This window comes from Sminthopsis crassicaudata, chromosome 1 (assembly GCF_048593235.1).
Source record: "Sminthopsis crassicaudata isolate SCR6 chromosome 1, ASM4859323v1, whole genome shotgun sequence".
NCBI classification, from domain to species: domain Eukaryota; kingdom Metazoa; phylum Chordata; class Mammalia; order Dasyuromorphia; family Dasyuridae; genus Sminthopsis; species Sminthopsis crassicaudata.
In genome coordinates, this window is record NC_133617.1 from 35227720 (window position 1) to 35244893 (window position 17174).

Here is a 17174-nt window from a genome sequence, read left to right on the forward strand (position 1 = left end):
CAGAACCAGGGCTGGAGCTGGTCGGACTTTCTACACCCACCTCCGGGGTCTGAGGGAGGGAGGCAGGGAAAGGGGGAGGGGTGGGGAATGAACTTAAGGAAGTCAGAGGGAGGGAGAGGAACAGACAGAGAAGGAGGGGGAGGGAGACAGAGAGACAGAGATGTGGGAGGGAGAAAAAGGGAGGGAGGGGGAGAGGGAGACATAGGGATGGGGGAGGGAGGGGAAGAGAAGGAGAGAAACAGCCAGAAAGAGAGAAAAGTACAGAGGAGGAAGGGAAAGAAAAAGAGACAGAGAGGCGACAGACACCCTTTCTTAAACTCCTTGGCTCCATCATCATGTGATTCTTCCCAAGCTGCTCTGGGTACCCGCTCCGCCTCCCCTCCCCCCAGCTTATTAGAAAAGGCTCCTCTCCAGTCACTTAGGGAAGGGCACCACGTGGCGGGCAGTCTGTCTGTCTGAGGTGCCGCCGGAGCTGCCCCGATGGCTCTGAATAAAAGCCCCCGCTGTGTGGGCAGAGATGCCCCTGCCAGCAGGCCTGGAAGTGGGTGGCCCCAGCAACATGAGGAGCTGAGATCTGGGAGCGTCAACCCATTCAGGGGCCAAGAGCTCATGGGAAGAGGAGCGAAAGGGAGGAGGGGAGGGGGGAGGGTCCTTCCTGGCACCCAGAGTTCAGAGCCCCAAAAGCTCAGCCTGGTAGTAATTCGGGTGCGTGCAATGGCCGCCCAGACAGACCGACCACAGGTGATTGGACTTCAAAAGAAAAGGAGGGGAAGAAATTAGGAGACGGGGCCAGGAGGAGCCCAGGGGCCCACTCACCTCCTCCCACACCCTGCACCCTGGTGACACTGGAAGCAGGGCTGGGTGGGCACATCTGAACCCCTGTATTCATCCATTCATTCACTCACTCAACAAGCATCGAGCACAAATCTGCTCTGGCACGCGGGGCACGTGGCCAATAACAAAAGCCTCTGCTCTCTCAAGGGGTTTACAATGTAGTGGGGAAAACAAGGATTATATAACAAGTGAACACAAGGTCATGGGGGACGAGGTTTGGGGCAGGGGCTCTGCAAGATCAGCTGAGGCTGTATCTTCACTAGACTGGCCGACGTGGGGGGCGAGTCCGGCTGGCAGGGGGAGGTCAGTCTGTGAAGAGCGCCAGAATCAGTCCTGAACCCATTGGCTGAGTGCATGACCAGATCACTGAGGACTGGAAAATGGGGGGAGAGGGACTGAGGGATCCAAAATAAATGACTGAAGATAAATAAGATAATAAAGAATGGCTGACAGGCTTTAAGGCTGACACCACAGCGCTGAGAGAACGTGCAATTATCCCCATTTTACAGACAAAGGAACTCAGAGAGCTGAATGACTGCTTACACAGCCACCTCCAACAAGATTAGAACTCACTTCTTGGGCCCAATTGGCGATGCTGTTTTAGGGAGGGGCTCAAGCTATGAGCAAAACTGAAAAGTGGCTCAGTGGGTGAGCAGGAGGGACAGGCCTGGGAGGGGAGTGGCAGGAAAGGGCCTTCTGGGACAAGGCCAGGCTATCAGTGAGGAGGGGACAGCCAGCGGCCGACGTCACGACCAGACTGTGGCTGAGGATGGGGGCAGCTGGGGCGACACGGGCAGGGTGGGCGGGCCAGCGTGGCCGGGCGGGGGCTCCATCTGGGCTGGGACTCAGTCTGCCACAAAAACGTTCCCAGATCCCGGGTTAGAAGTCCTGGCCTAGACAGTCTCTGAGGTCCCTTCGTGGACAACCTCCTACCTAGGACTTCAGCCTCCAGGTGAGCGACCCAGACAACCGGGTGAGGCAGCCCGGTCGGCCCTGGGACCCTGGTGCCTTAGTGTCTGCCGTCTCAGCCAGGGCCCCTGCACACACTCTGCTCACAGAGGGGCTGCGGCGCAGGGACAGCTAAGGGGAGCAAGGCAGAACAGGAGCCCCGGCCTCGGCGGGCCGGCTGAGGCCAAATGGGGAAGAGCCGAACGCAACGCTTGCATTAACAGGCTAGGCTAGGCAGCGAGCCTCAGTCAGGGGGACCTGCTGAGACCGGTCTGATGTGGATCCCTGGCCAGTCCTTAACTAAGGGGGTTGGGCTCCATGACCTCCGGGGTCCCTCCCAGCTCTAAAGTGATGACCACCTGAAATCCTCTCAGCTCTCTGGGCCCCAGTTTCCCTATCTATAAAATAAAAGTGCTTCCCCACATGTGAGCCGCTCCCTTTGGCTTCAGGACCTGAAGAGTCAGTGCAAAGATCTTTGGGAACACACATACACCCCAGTCGTTTCCTCACCGCCATGAGGTCAATGGTCCCTCCCTCCCTGCAGCTGCTCTGGCACACGATCTCAGCCCTCCTCTCCCACCATCCCCCTCCCCTCCCAGATTCCCTGCCAATACCAGCTCCATCCCATCTCCTGCACACGGACAGCGATACAGGTCCTCCTGCTGAGATCTGGGAGTGCCTCCACTCCTCTCCTCAGTAGCTGCTCCACAGGGGGCCCAGTTCCCTGAGGCACGAACCACAGCACTGCCCTGGCAGCTCCCTGCCTCTAAAGTATGACTTCCTCCAGTTGGCATTTAAAACCCTTCACGGTCTGGCTCCAAATGAACATTTCAGGCCGACATGCCACCGCTCCCCACAGCCAAGCTGGCACAGCTGCTGCATCCCACACGTAACATTCCGCCACCTGCCTCGGTTTACACGGTCTGGCCCAGTGTCTGGAATGCTCCCCCTCCTTACTTCGGCCTCTACCTGTCTAGAAACTTAAGGATTAAGAGGCCTTTTCCAAATCTACTGTTTGGCAGTCATGAAGAGAATTTGGAACTCAACATCCTAAAAAAAAAAATCAATGTTAATTTTTGTTAAACGAAAAGAAAAAGAGGCTTATTAACTGTATTAACTTTGGCTGACTCACTATATCTCTCTGAGCCTCAGTCTCCTTATCTGTAAAATGGGTGGAGAGACAACTAAAGCATTTATTACGCATAACATTTTGCAGAGATGAAGATAATAAATTAAACCGAGACAGCCAGGTGGTGTAGTGGATAGAGAGCAGTGGCCAGTCGGCAAGACCGATTCAACTCTAACCTCAGAAACATAACTGTGTGAAAGATGGCAGACAAAATAAGGGCAACACAGTCATATAAAAAAACCACCCTGCCAGTGCATGCTCCGAGGCACCCTTTGGCACAGGAAAGGAGGAAGGCAAGGTGCTCTCTGCCCTCTGAGGGTGTTCTGGGCAAAAGCATCCCAGCATCACCCAAGTGACCTGGTAATTCTCAGAGCCCATAGCAGCTCTTCTCAGCAGATGTCAAGAGGCTGCCTCAAGCTGGAAATCTCGTGACGCGCAATGAAAAGCTGCAGCCCCCAAGGGCCCAGCCAGTCCCGCACTAAGAACGTGAGCGAGCCGTCCTGCAAGCTCCCCCTCTTAGGCCCCAAAGCTCCCTTTGAGACTAGCCTGGAGCAGGGACCAGGACAGCCTGGTCGGTTAAGCTGGTGAAACATCAATTAAGATAAAACATTCAGGAGGACCAAGGCAGCCAATTATCATGAAATAATGGTGAGGGGTTTCCCTGTCACAGCTCACAGGTGCCCTGAATCTGCCCCATTAAGAATACTTCCCATTCAGTTCCAGTAGAGCAGTAATGAACTGAACCAGCTACGCCCGCGAAAGAACTCTGGGAGATGACTATGAGCCACTACATAGAATTCCCAATCCCTCTGTTTTTGTCTGCCTGCATTTTGGATTTCCTTCACAGGCTAATTGTACACTGTTTCAAAGTCCGATTCTCTTTGTACAGCAAAACAACTACGTGGACATGTATATATATTATATTTAACTTATACTTTAACATATTTAACATGGATTAGTCAACCTGCCATCTGGGGGGGGGGAGAAAAATTGGAACAAAAGGCTTTGCAATTGTCAATGCTGAAAAATTACCCATTCATATGTCTGGTAAATAAAAACTATTAAAAAAAAAAAACTACTTCCCATAGAAAGCCTGAGTTCTCAGTGGCCCAATCACCTTAAGCAGCCTCATGTCTACTAAGCTGCATACCTGGGAACTCCACAAAGGCAGGAACTGCCCCCCCACCTCATCCCCAGCACTGAGCACAGGGCCTTGCGTATAATTCACTTTAAACCTTAATTGCATCGACCAGAATTAGCCTTCAGAGGAGCGCTTCCTTTGGGGGTGATCGAGACCTTTTCAGAGAACGGCAAGGACAGATCCAGCTAAAAGCCAGGGGTCTCTGCATTCGAGGGCAATGCTTTTAAAAAGGACTTTTCCCAATTGATAAATCAACCAGTCAATAAGTATCTATTAAGTGCCTACTCTATATTGAGGATGACACCCAAAAGGTCCTGTGTTATACCAGGGAAAGAGCTGGAACAGAGACCCCCCCATAAAAGGGAATATGGGGAGAAGCAGGGGTGGCCAAGGAGATTTACAATCTGGCTCAGCCCATGACCTTGTTTACTGAATGTGCTGATCACTCTATTTTGGAATCATTGGTTAATTTATTTGATGCATTTACAAACATGGTCTTTGAAGGGGCTTGTGGGCCTGACCCCCACAAGGCAAAGACCCCTGCTCATGTTTCCGGCCTTCCCCCTGCAGTATGTCCCATTTCTCCTGCTTTCTTGTCTGTGGAGTAGTTTGCACACCCTCTCTCCCCCGGAGACTGAGTTACTTAAGAGCGGAGACTGGCTCCTGACTTTTATTCCATCCCCAGGATTTAGCGTAGTGGCTGGCTTATAACGGGTGACTAATAAATGCTTGTTAACTGATGGACTGGCAGAGGGCAAGGGGCTGCCCTACCCCAGAGTGGGCACATACCATTCAGTCACATCGTGTAGCAGTGCTGGGAGCAAAGACATCCTCCATCCCCTACTGCTTACCAGCATCCACCTGAATTACAATCCTGGCATCTACTGCCAGATCTCCTGGGCCCTCAGTGTGGCCCCTCAGACACACTGGCCCAGCCAGCCCTTTTACACTCCCCTCAAAGTCTCCCCTCCCTCCCTCCCTCCAAACATTAGCCATTTTTAAGGCACATTAGAAAGCATCTGAAAGATGAAGGGGAAGATCGCTGTACACTTCAACAACAATACTGTATGAGGATGTATTCTGATGGAAGTGGAAATCTTCAACATAAAGAAGATCCAACTCACTTCCAGTTGATCAATGATGGACAGGGGTAGCTACACCCAGAGAACAAACACTGGGAGGGGAATGTAAATTGTTAGCACTACAGTCTATCTACCCAGGTTACTTATACCTTCGGAATCTAATGCTTAATGTGCAACAAGAAAATGGGATTTACACACATGTATTGTATCTAGGTTATATTGTAACACATGTAAAATGTATGGGATTGCCTGTCTTCAAGGGGAGGGAATGGAGGGAGGGGGGGATAATTTGGAAAAATGAATTAAAAAAAAAATAAAAATAAAAAAAATTAAAAAATGAAAGATGAAGGGGAGAGATGCTCACTGGGGGGCCAGCTCCCAGGTCTCGGACCCCAGGAACCGAGAGGATTTCTGTCCGCAGCTGGGAGCCGGAGCACAAGGCTGGGTAACACTACGCCTCTGGGTGCGAGAGGCAGGCAGACTGATTTTACGGCTGCTTCCCAGGACACCGACTGTGTAAGAAGCTGAGAAAGTCACAGGGACTTGATTCCCTCAGGCCTCAGCAGCAGACCCCGGGGACCCCCAAGCGGGCGCCCGCTCTGGCCGAGGCCCTGCCGCCACGTCTCTGCAGCCAGGAAAGCTCCGGGTCCAGAGCCAGCCTGCGGCCGCTCCCAGCTCTCTGCCACCATGGGGGCTCCATACCCCACTTTCCAGATCTCCCGGAGACGCCTCCCCGGGTCAGGAGGAGCTGCTGGCTGCTGTGGGACCCGGGAAAGTCACTTTGGGGCCGCCTCCGCCCTCTCTCACTCCCCGGGCACAAACGCTAAGGTGCCCCGAGCGCCTGCCATCGTTAAGTTACAGAGGCTGATGGGGGGGGGGGGCTTGCTTGAGGCTCCTCCCTGTCTGACCCCCAGACTCTGGGGGTCGCCATCTCCTGAAGCAGAGGAGGGCACAGATTATAGCTGGAGGCGGCTCTCCCACAGCGACCAGAGAGTACTGAAAATGATGCTGGCAGCCACCCGAGGGACCACGACCTCCAGAACCTTCACCAGCTCCCTGTCGCCTCCCCCTCCCAGAGCTTCTCATCCTTCCTCTCCCGTCAACTCCCAACAGAGCTGCCCGTTCCTGCCCTCTCCCCTGTGCCTTCCCTCTCCAAGGAGCGTCTCTCTGCCCCTCCCACAGACGGACGTGCCCACGGGCAGGGACCAACTTGGCCTCCCTCTCTCCCCAGCCTGATGCTGGTATACAGCAGGCACCTATCAAAGGCACAGTGGGCCTTCTGGAGCCGACAGCACTACTGCAGCCCGCCGGCTCTGAACAAGCTCCACGTCTGAGGAAGGAGCCCGGAGAACGTGGGGGGCTGGGCTGACGAAGCAAGAGCTTCCCTTGCCTGGAAAGATGCCGGGTGGGGTGGAAACAGAAGAGACACTGGAGTCCCTGGGGCCGAGTGCGAATCCTGACCTTATCATTTAGTCCCCTCGTTTCCCTCCTCTGTAGAGCCAGGGATTGGGCCTCTTTGGCCTCCTGGGGCCCTGGAGCTTTGTCTCTGGGCTCCTAGAGATCAGAAAAGCGGGGCACGGAGCCCCCACACTCAGCAGAGAGCCAGGAGAGCTGGGGGAGGGACCCCGAGAGCGGGGCAAGAATTAGCGCCATGCAGGGCCGTACGCGACCGGCCATGGATGGCTGGGCTCTTCCCAGAAGGCCTCGGGAGGACTGCTGCCCGCCTCCAGAGAGAGAACCGAGCCTCTGCGTGCAGATCAATGAGCTATTTTCACTTTCTTTATTTTTATCGTGGGTTTGTTTTTTTTTTTTGATCTGAGTCTCCTTTCATAAGGTGACGAGTAGGGGAACAAGCGCGCTGTGCTCGGCTGCACAGTAGAACGGCTCCGGCCGGGGGCAGGAGGGGATCCGGACGTCAAAATTCTAAAACACCAGGGTGACAGTTTGTTTCTATATATAAAATTGGGGGGGAAATAAAACTTTTTTAAGCTGGGAGGAGGGGCAAACGGACTCCCCCAAGGTGCTCGTGGGGAGATTTCAGGCCTTCCGTGCACTTGGGATGGGAAAGAGCAGCCCACCTGCGCTCAGCGGCCACGGCTCCCTTGGTAAGCGCAGGGGTTCTCCGCGTTGCACTTAAGGATACAATTTGAAGACGCTCCAGAACCGCCCCCCCCCCCACCTGGGTGTCCATCCACATCTCAAGAAAAACCAGACTAACCCCCCAGTTTAAGGGATCACAGACGCCCAAGGCTGGAGCCGGACCTGGAAGACAAGGAAGGTGGGGCCTGACCCCAGCCCGGGCCGCAGAGGCCCAAGTCCGCACTCTTCCTGCGCGCCTGTGATTCAATGACTTCAGAGGCCTTGGAAACGCCATGACCGACTGGCAGAGGAGGAGCCAGGATGGGGGGGGAGGGGAGGGGGGGAGGGAGGCCCTCTCTTTGCCCTTGCCCACTGGCACTCTGAGGGCCTGCCGCGAGGCCCCGGTCAGATGCTATTCCTGCCCGCCCACCCACTCCCCTGCCCCCATTTCTTTTTTTAGTTGATTCTTTAAACACAAAAAAGAGGAAGAAGAAGAAGAGCTGGGGCAGAGATGAGGAAACTCGGGCTATTTTGAGAAAGCGGATCTGAGAGGAGAGGGAGGGCGGTCCTCTGGAAGCCCTCCAGCCATTCCCGAGTGCCAGGCCCCGGGCCCATGGAAGCTCCGGCCTTGTGGCCTACAAGGGCCAGGCCCCGGGACGGGAAGCCCCAAACACTCACTGGAAGACAGTGGGGAGCCCCCACCCCATAACTGGCTTGTGCACAGCAAGAAAGCTGGAATGACCCTGGGGGGCGGCCAAGATGTCCCTAGCCCATGCCAGGGTCACTGAGGGCACAGGAGGAGGGCATCACCCCTGGGCATATTCCTGATGCCATATTCATTGGCTGACAAGTAGGAAGGGAGAGCCCCCACGGGAAGCCCCCCACTTCTCCCAGGCATCCTCTAGATAGGGAATCTAGGGAACGGACCCTCCTCTTGGTGGGATTGGAGAGATTCCCCCGAAGGAGCTCCAGAGTCTCTCTCGGCTGCCACCATTTACCCACCTGCTTCCTTCCCTTTCTTCTGAGCCCCGTCAAAGTCACTCAGGACAAGAACGCCGTCGTGACAGACACTGAGAGCGGAGGGCAAGGCCTGGAGTCAAGGAGACCTGACTTCTCTACCTGTGGGAACCTGGGCAAGTCACATCATGGCTGGCGGCCTGCCTCTGTTTCCTCAACTGTAAAATGGGGCTATAATGGCCGCCAGAGTTGTGGTGAGGATCAAATCAACTGAGATTAGTAAAAAGTACTAGCACTGTGTGTGGTATACAGCAGGTACTACATAGATGTTTATTCCTTTCCCTACCACTCCCTCAACCAATCAGCAAGCATTTGTTAAGTGCCAATTGTGTGCATAGTCCTTAGCATAGGCCCTAACAAATGACCCAGATGGAAGGTCCAGACTGGCTAGGCTGCGTGGCCCCTCCCCTGGCAGCCTCTTAATATTTCTGCCTCAGCTTCTTCATCTATAAAATGGGGGTGATCATAGCTCTTATCTTGCACGCATTAAACCGAGAGAATCACGGTGCCATCAAACGTGAGCAGCGGCTCCCCCTTATTCCGGCGAGGGGCCAGATCTGCCGAAGGCCAAGGGCTCCGGGAGGAGGAGGACCCAAGCCCAGTTCCTCGCAGCAGCAGCAGCCGAAAGCCCCAGGCCGCGCGGATTCCCAGGACGCCTGAGCACAAAGAACGAGCCAGGAGTTCACTTCTGAGGATGCGGCCGGGGCGCCGGGCACCCCTTTGCCAGGCGGAGAAGGAGGCTCCGAGAGAGGCCTGCCCTTCCACCAGGGCACAGCGGAGGCCCCACGGGGCCCGGCACTCGCCCACCCTGGGCCCGCCTCCCAAGGGGCATCTCCCCGAGGGCTCCGGGCACCACCCAGGGTGGAGGGCGCTGTCTAGCTGAGGGACGAAGCCGAGGCTGCCCCATCAACAAGCAGCCCGCGGCGGTGACCAGGAGCCGAACTGCCGGGGTCAGGAAGCAGGACGTCCCTGGCTCCATCCCCGAGCCCCCTCCTCTGCCCCAGAGGGGAGATCAACGGCGTGGAACGAGCCCCTTCCCAGGGCCCGGGCCGCCACTAACCCAGAGGCAGTGGCCCCTCCCGCCCCGCTGCCCCTTAACACACAATCTCTCACACACACACAAACACACACACACACACACACACACGGCTCTAGGTGACCGGCAGGCCTCTCTGGGCCCAACACCCCACTGCCTTTGTCTGCACTTTCTCTTTCTGCAGAGGCTTCCACGCGACCAGAAATCCTTTGTGGGCAGGAATTGTGTGGCTGCAGCAGCCACTCAATAAGCATCTATTCAGCACCTGCTGTGTGCCAGGCCCTGTCCTCGAGGAGCCCCCAGACCAAATGGGAGGGAGGGAGACCGTGAGAACGGCAGGCGGAGCGTGGGGGCGGACGGGGGATGGGCTCCATGCAGCAGCAGCAGCACTTTCTCCCATTTCTCCCGGACCGAGGCTGGGGACACCAGGGGGGCTCCTCAGAACCTCCCGCCCTAGTTCCAAGGGCTCTCTCAAAGTTGGCCCAACAGGGATAGAAGGAAGTCCTGGCCACAGCAGGGGGGGTGGGGAAGCGGAGCCCCCAGGCGGGGGTTGGCGGACAGACAGCCGCTGACTGCCAGCAGGGCAGGCCCGGGCCTAAGGGGAGAGCCCCTCCCCCGGCTCCCCCGCTCACTTACTCGGTTCTCATCGTAGATGATCTGGACCAGGCTGCGGTGCTTGGACTCGATGGGTGGGGGCGACACCGGCTTCTCGGGCTCCGGGGGCTTGGCGGCCTCCTCTTCCAGCTGTTGCTACAGACACACGGAGGGAAACGGAGGCTGAGCGTCTGGGGAGCACACGCGGCTGGCAGAGGTGCCCCCTTCCTCCTCCCGCCGCCCTCCTCCCAGCGAGGAGGAAGTGAAGCCGCTACCCATTTCCTATGAGTCATGGGGGACTCAGATGGGAGATAAGCGGGGAGGACCACAGACGCACATTCACGGCGACCCTGGGAGCCGTGACGAGAGCTCCGAGGGGAAGGGGAGCGCCCCTCGGGGAGCCGGCCCCAGAGAGGCCTTCTCCCCGCCGCCAGGGAGAGCGGCTCAGGCCCCCGGGCCCTGAGGCCCCCCGAGGGCATGCTGGGAGCCCGGGCCAGGATGCAGAGCCTGGACCAGAGGCGGCCGGCACTTCTCCCTTTGCTCCTGGGGGGGGAGGGGGGCTTCTGCTCAGGCCGCTTTCTTCTGCAGCACGGCTCTATGGACACATGTTTTGCATGACTTCCCACGCCTAATGGACGTGAGACTGCTCGCCTTCTCAAGGAGGAGACAGGGGAGAACTCAGAGCTCAAAGTCTTAGAAAACGGTGTTAAAGAGTTTTTCTGACTAAGAAAAACTAGAGAGATTCTGAAGGGCTCTGGAGACATCCTTTCTCTTGCATCTTATAGCCCCCTGCCCAGGGCAGAGCAAGCAGTACCCCTCCCACCTGGTAGAGGAGGAAACTGGGCTGAGGGCGCTCCTCCGGGGAGCGGTCATCCCAGGCCGAGCAGCGTCACCCAGAAAGCTCCCCCTCCCTCCTCGGCACAAGCTGTGCCCCCCACGTCTGCAGTGGGCCCCCCGCCTGCTTGCTGCAAAGCACCCGGTACCCGCGGCCCATCCGTGTCCTGAGAGCCCCGAGCCAGGAAAACCCGAGGTCCAGTCCGGCCTCGGGCGGGTACTTGGACACGCTCTCCAGCCTCCTCAGCTGCCTACTCTGCGGCGCGCCCCTGGTGGTGGGAGGACCAGGCCGCCGCCGGTGTTCTGCACACTCGGTGTCTTAGCAGCCGTTCATTTGTGCCATCTGTGAGCTTCCATTTTTGAGGGGAGAAGGCAGACGCGCTGCGGGGCCCAGGCAGCAGCAGGGCAGGGGCAGGGCCGGCCAGCGCACGTCCCGGGAAACCAGCGGCTCCTGGGGGCAGGACGCCCACTCTGGGCCTCTGGAAGCCTGAGGCTGCTCACTCAGGACAGACCGGCCGGGCCCAGGCCCCCTGGCGGACAGAGGCAGAACCCCGGAGCCGGAGGCCGTTTCCCGGTCACCTGGGCCAGTCCCCGGCTCTGGGCTCCCGAGGTCCCCATCGTGCGGAGCCCTCGGCAGTCGGCTTGCTCAGCCTAGGAGGTCAAGGGGGGCTCCTCCTGGTCCTCCCTCGGCACGTGCTCTTTGGTCTTCTGAGAAGAGGGCGCCCTCGGAACAGGCCCCCACAAGCCGCTCCCTCTTCTCCCCCCACCGTGAAGCTAGGAAGGGAAGCCCCGGAGCAGTAAGGCGGCTGCTGGGGCCCCGCGCCATGCGTGCAAGGGCCCTCAGGAAGAGGGAGAACGTCGGGAAGTTCGGGGGCTCGTTGCCATCCTAATTAATTAGGCCAGAGACTCTGGCGGCCAAAGAGGAAATTAAGTCTTGCTTATTCAGGGGGCTCCTCTGAGGTAACCTATTGAGAGCCCCCAGACGTGAAGCTAATTAAAGCTTTGAGGCAGCCCTGAATTAGCGCATCCCTGCCCGTCTCTCCACAGTATAATCATTGGCAGTTAATAATCGGGGCCCAACTGGAGCGGGCGCTGCTGCCCCAGGAAACCATGGGCCGGACTCCATCAAATCTAAGCCCAAGAAGACTCTCTTCTGCGGGGCCCGAGGCCGGAGCCTGGCTGGACGAGGCGGCCCCCACCTGCCGGAGGCTCCGGCTGCTCCGTGACGCGGGCCGGAGGCCACAAAGTCGGGAACGGGGAGAGCGGCCCCTGCCCCAGCAATGGCGGGCCCACTTCCGAGCGGGGCGAGGGCCAGAGGGGTGGGGGGTCTACACCTGCCATCCTTCCACTTCTGCAGTCTCCCACCCCAGCTCCCTTCATCCCGGTGTGGGGGAAGCTCCAGGAAGTGGGGGGGCAGAGTCTCCCCTTCCCCACGGCCCCTGCTTGTGCCTCAATGAGGCGGGAAGGGAGCGGCGGTGTCCAGGCCAGGCCCTGCCCCCTCGGGCCGAGCCCTGAGCTCCCAGATACCCCAAAGTGGGGAAATGCAGAGTTCGGACCTAGCGTCCAGGGTGGGGGAGGGGCCCAGGAGGGGCAGAGTCTCAGGGGGGCTGCGGGCAAGGAGGCGCGGCCAGCCCTGACTGGGCAGGAGGCCTAGAGTTTTAGGCTGGAAATCAATAAGGGAGGGCCTGTGAATGCCCAACAGGTGGCGCTGCTGGACCGTCAGGGAGCAGCCGGAAAATCCCGCCCTGAGTTCGGATCCTGCCAAGGCTGAGCCGTGTGGGGGAGGGGGCCTGACAACGGGCACCCCGCTGCTGATGGGGCCTTCCTGTTACCCCAAGAGGGACTGGCCCAGAAGGAGGCCTGGGCAAAGAGCAGAGCCCTGTGGCCCACGCGCTGAGGATTCAGCCCCCCGTGGGGGAGGGGTGTATGGGGGGGCAGGGAAGGAGAAAAGGGGGAGGGAAGAAAGGGAGGGAGAGGGAGAGACAGAGACCAACTCAGAGAGGGGGAGGGGGGCAGGGAGGGAGGGAGAATCTGTGCGAGTGTTTCTGGAGGAGGAATTCTTGGTTCACTTCCCAGAAATCAATGTGCTCCACTTGTCCTTCCCTACCGCAGGAGCTCGGGAGGAAGGGAGGGGGCCGAGAGAACAGAAAACAGGCCTCACTGGGAGGGGGACAGCTGCCCCCCCGGGGGGGGGGTCAGGAAAGACAAGTTCAAGCTTTCAGCCCCCCAGCCCCAGGGGAAGCGGGCGGCCATGCTGGAGGCTGGCAGGCCTGGGGAGGGCTCAGGCCTGCCTGCAAATGCCTCCCAGGGAGGGGGGGGAGGGGATAAAGGGCCTCACAATGGAGCTTGTGTTCGGGTTTTCCCTCAGACTATTTTTCCTCTTCTTTTTAAGAGCAGATGGGAGCCGAGGCAGGGAAGTTCTCAGCCCAGAAGCCGGCTGGGCCCCTGCGGGCACTTAGAACCCTGAGTCTGGAGCCGCTGCCCCCTCCCCTCCCTGGGCCTTCCAAGGGGGGCGGGGCCTCAGCTGTGGGAGGTGGAAAAAGGCTCTGGCAGCTCTGAGGTTCCTGGAGGTCAATTGTATCTGCGCTCCCTGAGAAGGGCTGACCCTCTGGGGCTCTGGGGCCTCCAGGTCCAACACTCAATCTCCTCATCTATGAAATGGGAACAAAACCTGGGCCGCAGCTCAGAGGAACGGACCGGGAGGGCAAGGGGGGGAGGGGAGGGAGGGGCCCAAAGAAAGGTCTGGACAAAGCCAGAGAAGAGGAGGAAAAGGGAGGAGGGAAGGGAAGGGGAAGCCAAGGAGAAGATGGCAGAGGAGCGGGCTGGGAGGGGGAGGGGCTTCTCTGTTCCCAGAGGCCATCCACAGATATGAGCCTCTCTCCCTGACCACAAGGGTCTCCTTCCCCAGTGACCGTGGCGGGGGAGGGGAGGGCACCTTGCCCTGGCTCCGCCTCGGAGCTCCTTCCGGACTTCGGTCATAAGCCGGGACTCGGCTGTGCCTCAGTTGCCTCATGTGTAAAATCAGATCTTTGGTCTCAAATCTTCTCAGTCAGGTACAGCCTCATCAGCAACGCTGAGAAGCAGCGGCCGTAGTCGTCCGGGAATCGTCCCTAAACGAGCAGAGGCCGCAGGGCAAAGAACGGCCGGCCGGAGGGGAGCGGGCTGGCCCGGGCAGGGGGCGGGGGGAGGGAGGCTCCTGGGCATCTTCCCTCTCCTCCAGGTCCCAGGCCGGGCCGGCGGCCTCTGGTGTCTCGTCCGCCAGATGTTGCCTCCCCTCCATCGGGCCTCGTGCCCAGGCCTGGCAGACCAGCTGTTGCATAAACCGCCCCCCCTCCCCCAGCTCTCTGGTATGTCAGGAAACAGAGGGAGCCAAAGCGGGCGTCGGGACTAGCGAGATGGCGACGCTGTGGGCCGCGGGCTCCTCGCCCAGGCCCGTGTTCAGGGGGCCCGGGGGCCGCCGCCCGTCTGCTCTGGGCCCGGCTCCTCTGCCCGTGTCACAGACACACCGAGCCGCCTCCTGCCCTTTCAGTGGCAAGAATGAGAACCTGGCCGGGCCCCCTTTTGCTCCTGTTCCTGCTGCACTTCTGAGCCTCGTGGCTGCTGTAGGGCTGCTGGGCGGGGACAAGAACCGGGCAGCATAAAGTCGGGGCTGGGGGTCGAGAACGGGGCACTCCTGCCTACAGCCTTCGCAGCAAGTCTGCGTCCCAGAGGGGCCTAGAACTCTCCGGCACAAGGCAGGGCACCCCAGAACGTGGCTATGGGAAGGGAAGACCCCCGAGGGAGACCCCCGGACTTGGAGGCCAGCCATTACCTGCTTCTTCTTCAGCTTGGAGATCTGCTGCTCCACCATGGTGATCTCCCGGTCCACACGGTCCATGTTCTGGATCAGCTCTTCCTTGGACAGCCGGGGCGGCAGGAGGTCCAACTCGGACTCAGGGTGGGAGGGGCTCACCGGCGACACGGGCTCCAGCTTGCCGGCCAGGCTTCGGTCCTGCCAGGGAGGAAGCAGAAGGGAGGCGGTCACCAGGGGCCGCGGGTGATCTTCCCAGGCCCAGACCCCCCCCCCCAATGCAACACAAAACGAGCACAAGGCCAGAATTCCAGGGCGGGGGAGCACCCGCAGAGGGAGGCGGCCAGAAAGCCAAGCTCTCCCAGAGAGCACATCTGGAAGGAACCTTGCAGAGAGCAGGGGAGCAGGGGAGCACTCCGGGGCCTGGAGGCAAGAGACAAATCTCCCTCCTCCCTCCTCCACAATGACTCCCCACCCCATAAGACCCAAGTCTCACTTTGTGGGGTTACCTGCTGGAGGGGGGCAAGGTGAAGGGACTTGCTCAAAGTCACTGAGGCGGTAAACGGCCGAGAACCGCTGCTCAGCACAGAGCTGGCTCACTGTAGGTGCCTAATAAATGCTGAGTGTTTTCATCGCGGACCATGTGCAAACCCCAATTTGTGTCCAGGGAGGCCCTGGCTCTCAGGGGCTTACAGTCACGGGGCGGACCGGTACCAGCCACAAAAGGGAGCGAGCTGAGGACCGCCAGGGGCTGGCAGTCCCTGCCCACATGGGGAGGGCGGCTTCGGGCCGGGGAGCAGCTGCTGGGCCCCGAGGGCCAGGATCGGGGTGGAGGTCACAGGGAGGATGGGACCAGAAATCGGAGCACCTGAGTCCAGGACTGGGAGCAGTTTGCCAAAGATGGCAGCGAGTGAGCAGCAGAAGAGGACTTGGATGCAGACCCCCAAGGCCCGGCCCCCTCTCCCTGGCCCCTCATTCCAGCCCCAGTGGGTTCTGCCCCTTTGTTCCTGGGGGGCGAGGCTGGGGGGAGATGCCCGCGGGTAACCTCAGCCCCCGCTCTGCACCGGGGCAGCTGCTCCTCCAAGGGCCAAGGACACCCAGGAGGAGTTCACACCGAGCCTGAGCCTCCCACGCAGCAGTTGGCCAAGGGAGGACAGAAGGCTGGCATTCTTTTTCAGGACCAACTGGCGTTCCCAGAGTCCTCCCAGAGCTCTGGCTGTGGGCGACATCCTGTGACTGCCTCCCCCCGGTCTCTGGGCGCCCGCCAGGAGAGGGGGGCTCCGCGCCAACGACAGGTGGGCTCCCCCTCCCCCCACCCAGCCCCATCAGTCATCAATGACCCCAGTGAGGATCTGGGCACGGTTTCCCGAGCAGATGCTGCCACGGAGAGTGGCTGGGCCGCGGACGAGCGGCGCTGGCAGCAGCCCCGGGTGGCAGCCCCCGAGAGGTTCGGACGGGGAATCCCTGCCAACTCCCGTCTGCCGCTTGGTCACCGCACACACCACACTGCCAGGCTCCCCTGCCCCTCTCCCTGGTGATCACGGCCCCTCCGGCCTCCTCCTCTCCGGGAGGGGACTAACGCGGCCCGGGGCGGGGGGGGGGGCCGTCGGAGACCCTAAAACGGGATCTAAAGCAGGCCAAGCAGGAGGGAAGAGCGCGGCTCAGACGCAGAAAGGCAGAGAAGCGTTGGAGGTGGAGGATGGGGAGGAGAAAATCATGGGGGATGCTAGAGAGGGCTCGGCCCCTGGGCCCAGAGGAAAAAGAACGGGGACGAGACCCGAGCCTGGAGAAGCTCTCACAGGGGAAGGCACCGATGCCCACCACTGGGAGGGTGCTGTGTGAAGGGCGGCTTCACCCACCTGTGTCCCCCAGCCCACCAGGTAGGGAGGGGAGGAGTTAACGGCGGAAATAAAGACAAGTAAAAAGGGTTTTAATGCTTTCTAATAGTCCGAGGGGCGGCGAGGAGCTGGCAGGGCCCCCGCACCCTGGGGAGCCGGGCCGGGACAGTGGCCGGGAGCCCCGGATCCGAGCTCCGCCTCAGGCAGCGGCGGACGACGGACAGAGAACGCGCGTGTCGGAGACCGCAGGTTCTGGTCTCGGCCCTTCACGCCCCTACAAGCCGGCAGTCAAGGACGGACAAGGAGGAGACCGGCAGGAATGACCCCCGAGGTCCAATCCAAGGATCTTTAATGTGCAAGGGACGCGGGCCCAAGCCTCCTCGCGCTCCGAGTCTGCTACTCTTCCTGCCAGAGCCTCCTTAGGCCCTTCTGTGACAGAGAACACGAGCGGGGGAGGGCAGGGAGCCCATCGCCATGTCTGTGCCCCCCGCCCCCCACCCATCCGCACGGCGGCAGGGCCCGGGACCCTCGGAAGGCCGGCTGAAAGATGGCGGTGAATGTCCATTTCGTCACCGGGCGGTCTGGGGACTCTCAAGGGGGCCCTGAAGGTCAAACTGCTTTTCCTGATGATCCCGAGATGCTTCACTCTCCAATGACATCGACAGAACAAACCCCAATAAACAGGAGCCTTTTGCCCTCAATGACTCGAAGACAAAAGGATCCGGAACCAAACTGGTTTTAAGAGCGCTGCTCCACACCTAGTCCCTCCGCCATGGCAGTGTCCCCCTTCTCCCCAGCCCCCTCCTCCCGGCCACGGCCAGCACCGAGGCCCTGGGGCTTTGGGGAGCGCAG

General features: G+C 59.7%; 1 protein-coding gene across 1 annotated transcript in view; it reads right to left on the reverse strand.

Moving 5' to 3' along the window:
• Positions 1 to 17174, reverse strand: part of NCOR2 (nuclear receptor corepressor 2) — a 208674-nt gene that overhangs the window by 135311 nt on the left and 56189 nt on the right. The window contains 2 exon segments of the mRNA XM_074299344.1: positions 9903 to 10016; positions 14506 to 14685. Of these exon segments, the coding sequence (XP_074155445.1) occupies positions 9903 to 10016; positions 14506 to 14685 (294 nt within the window).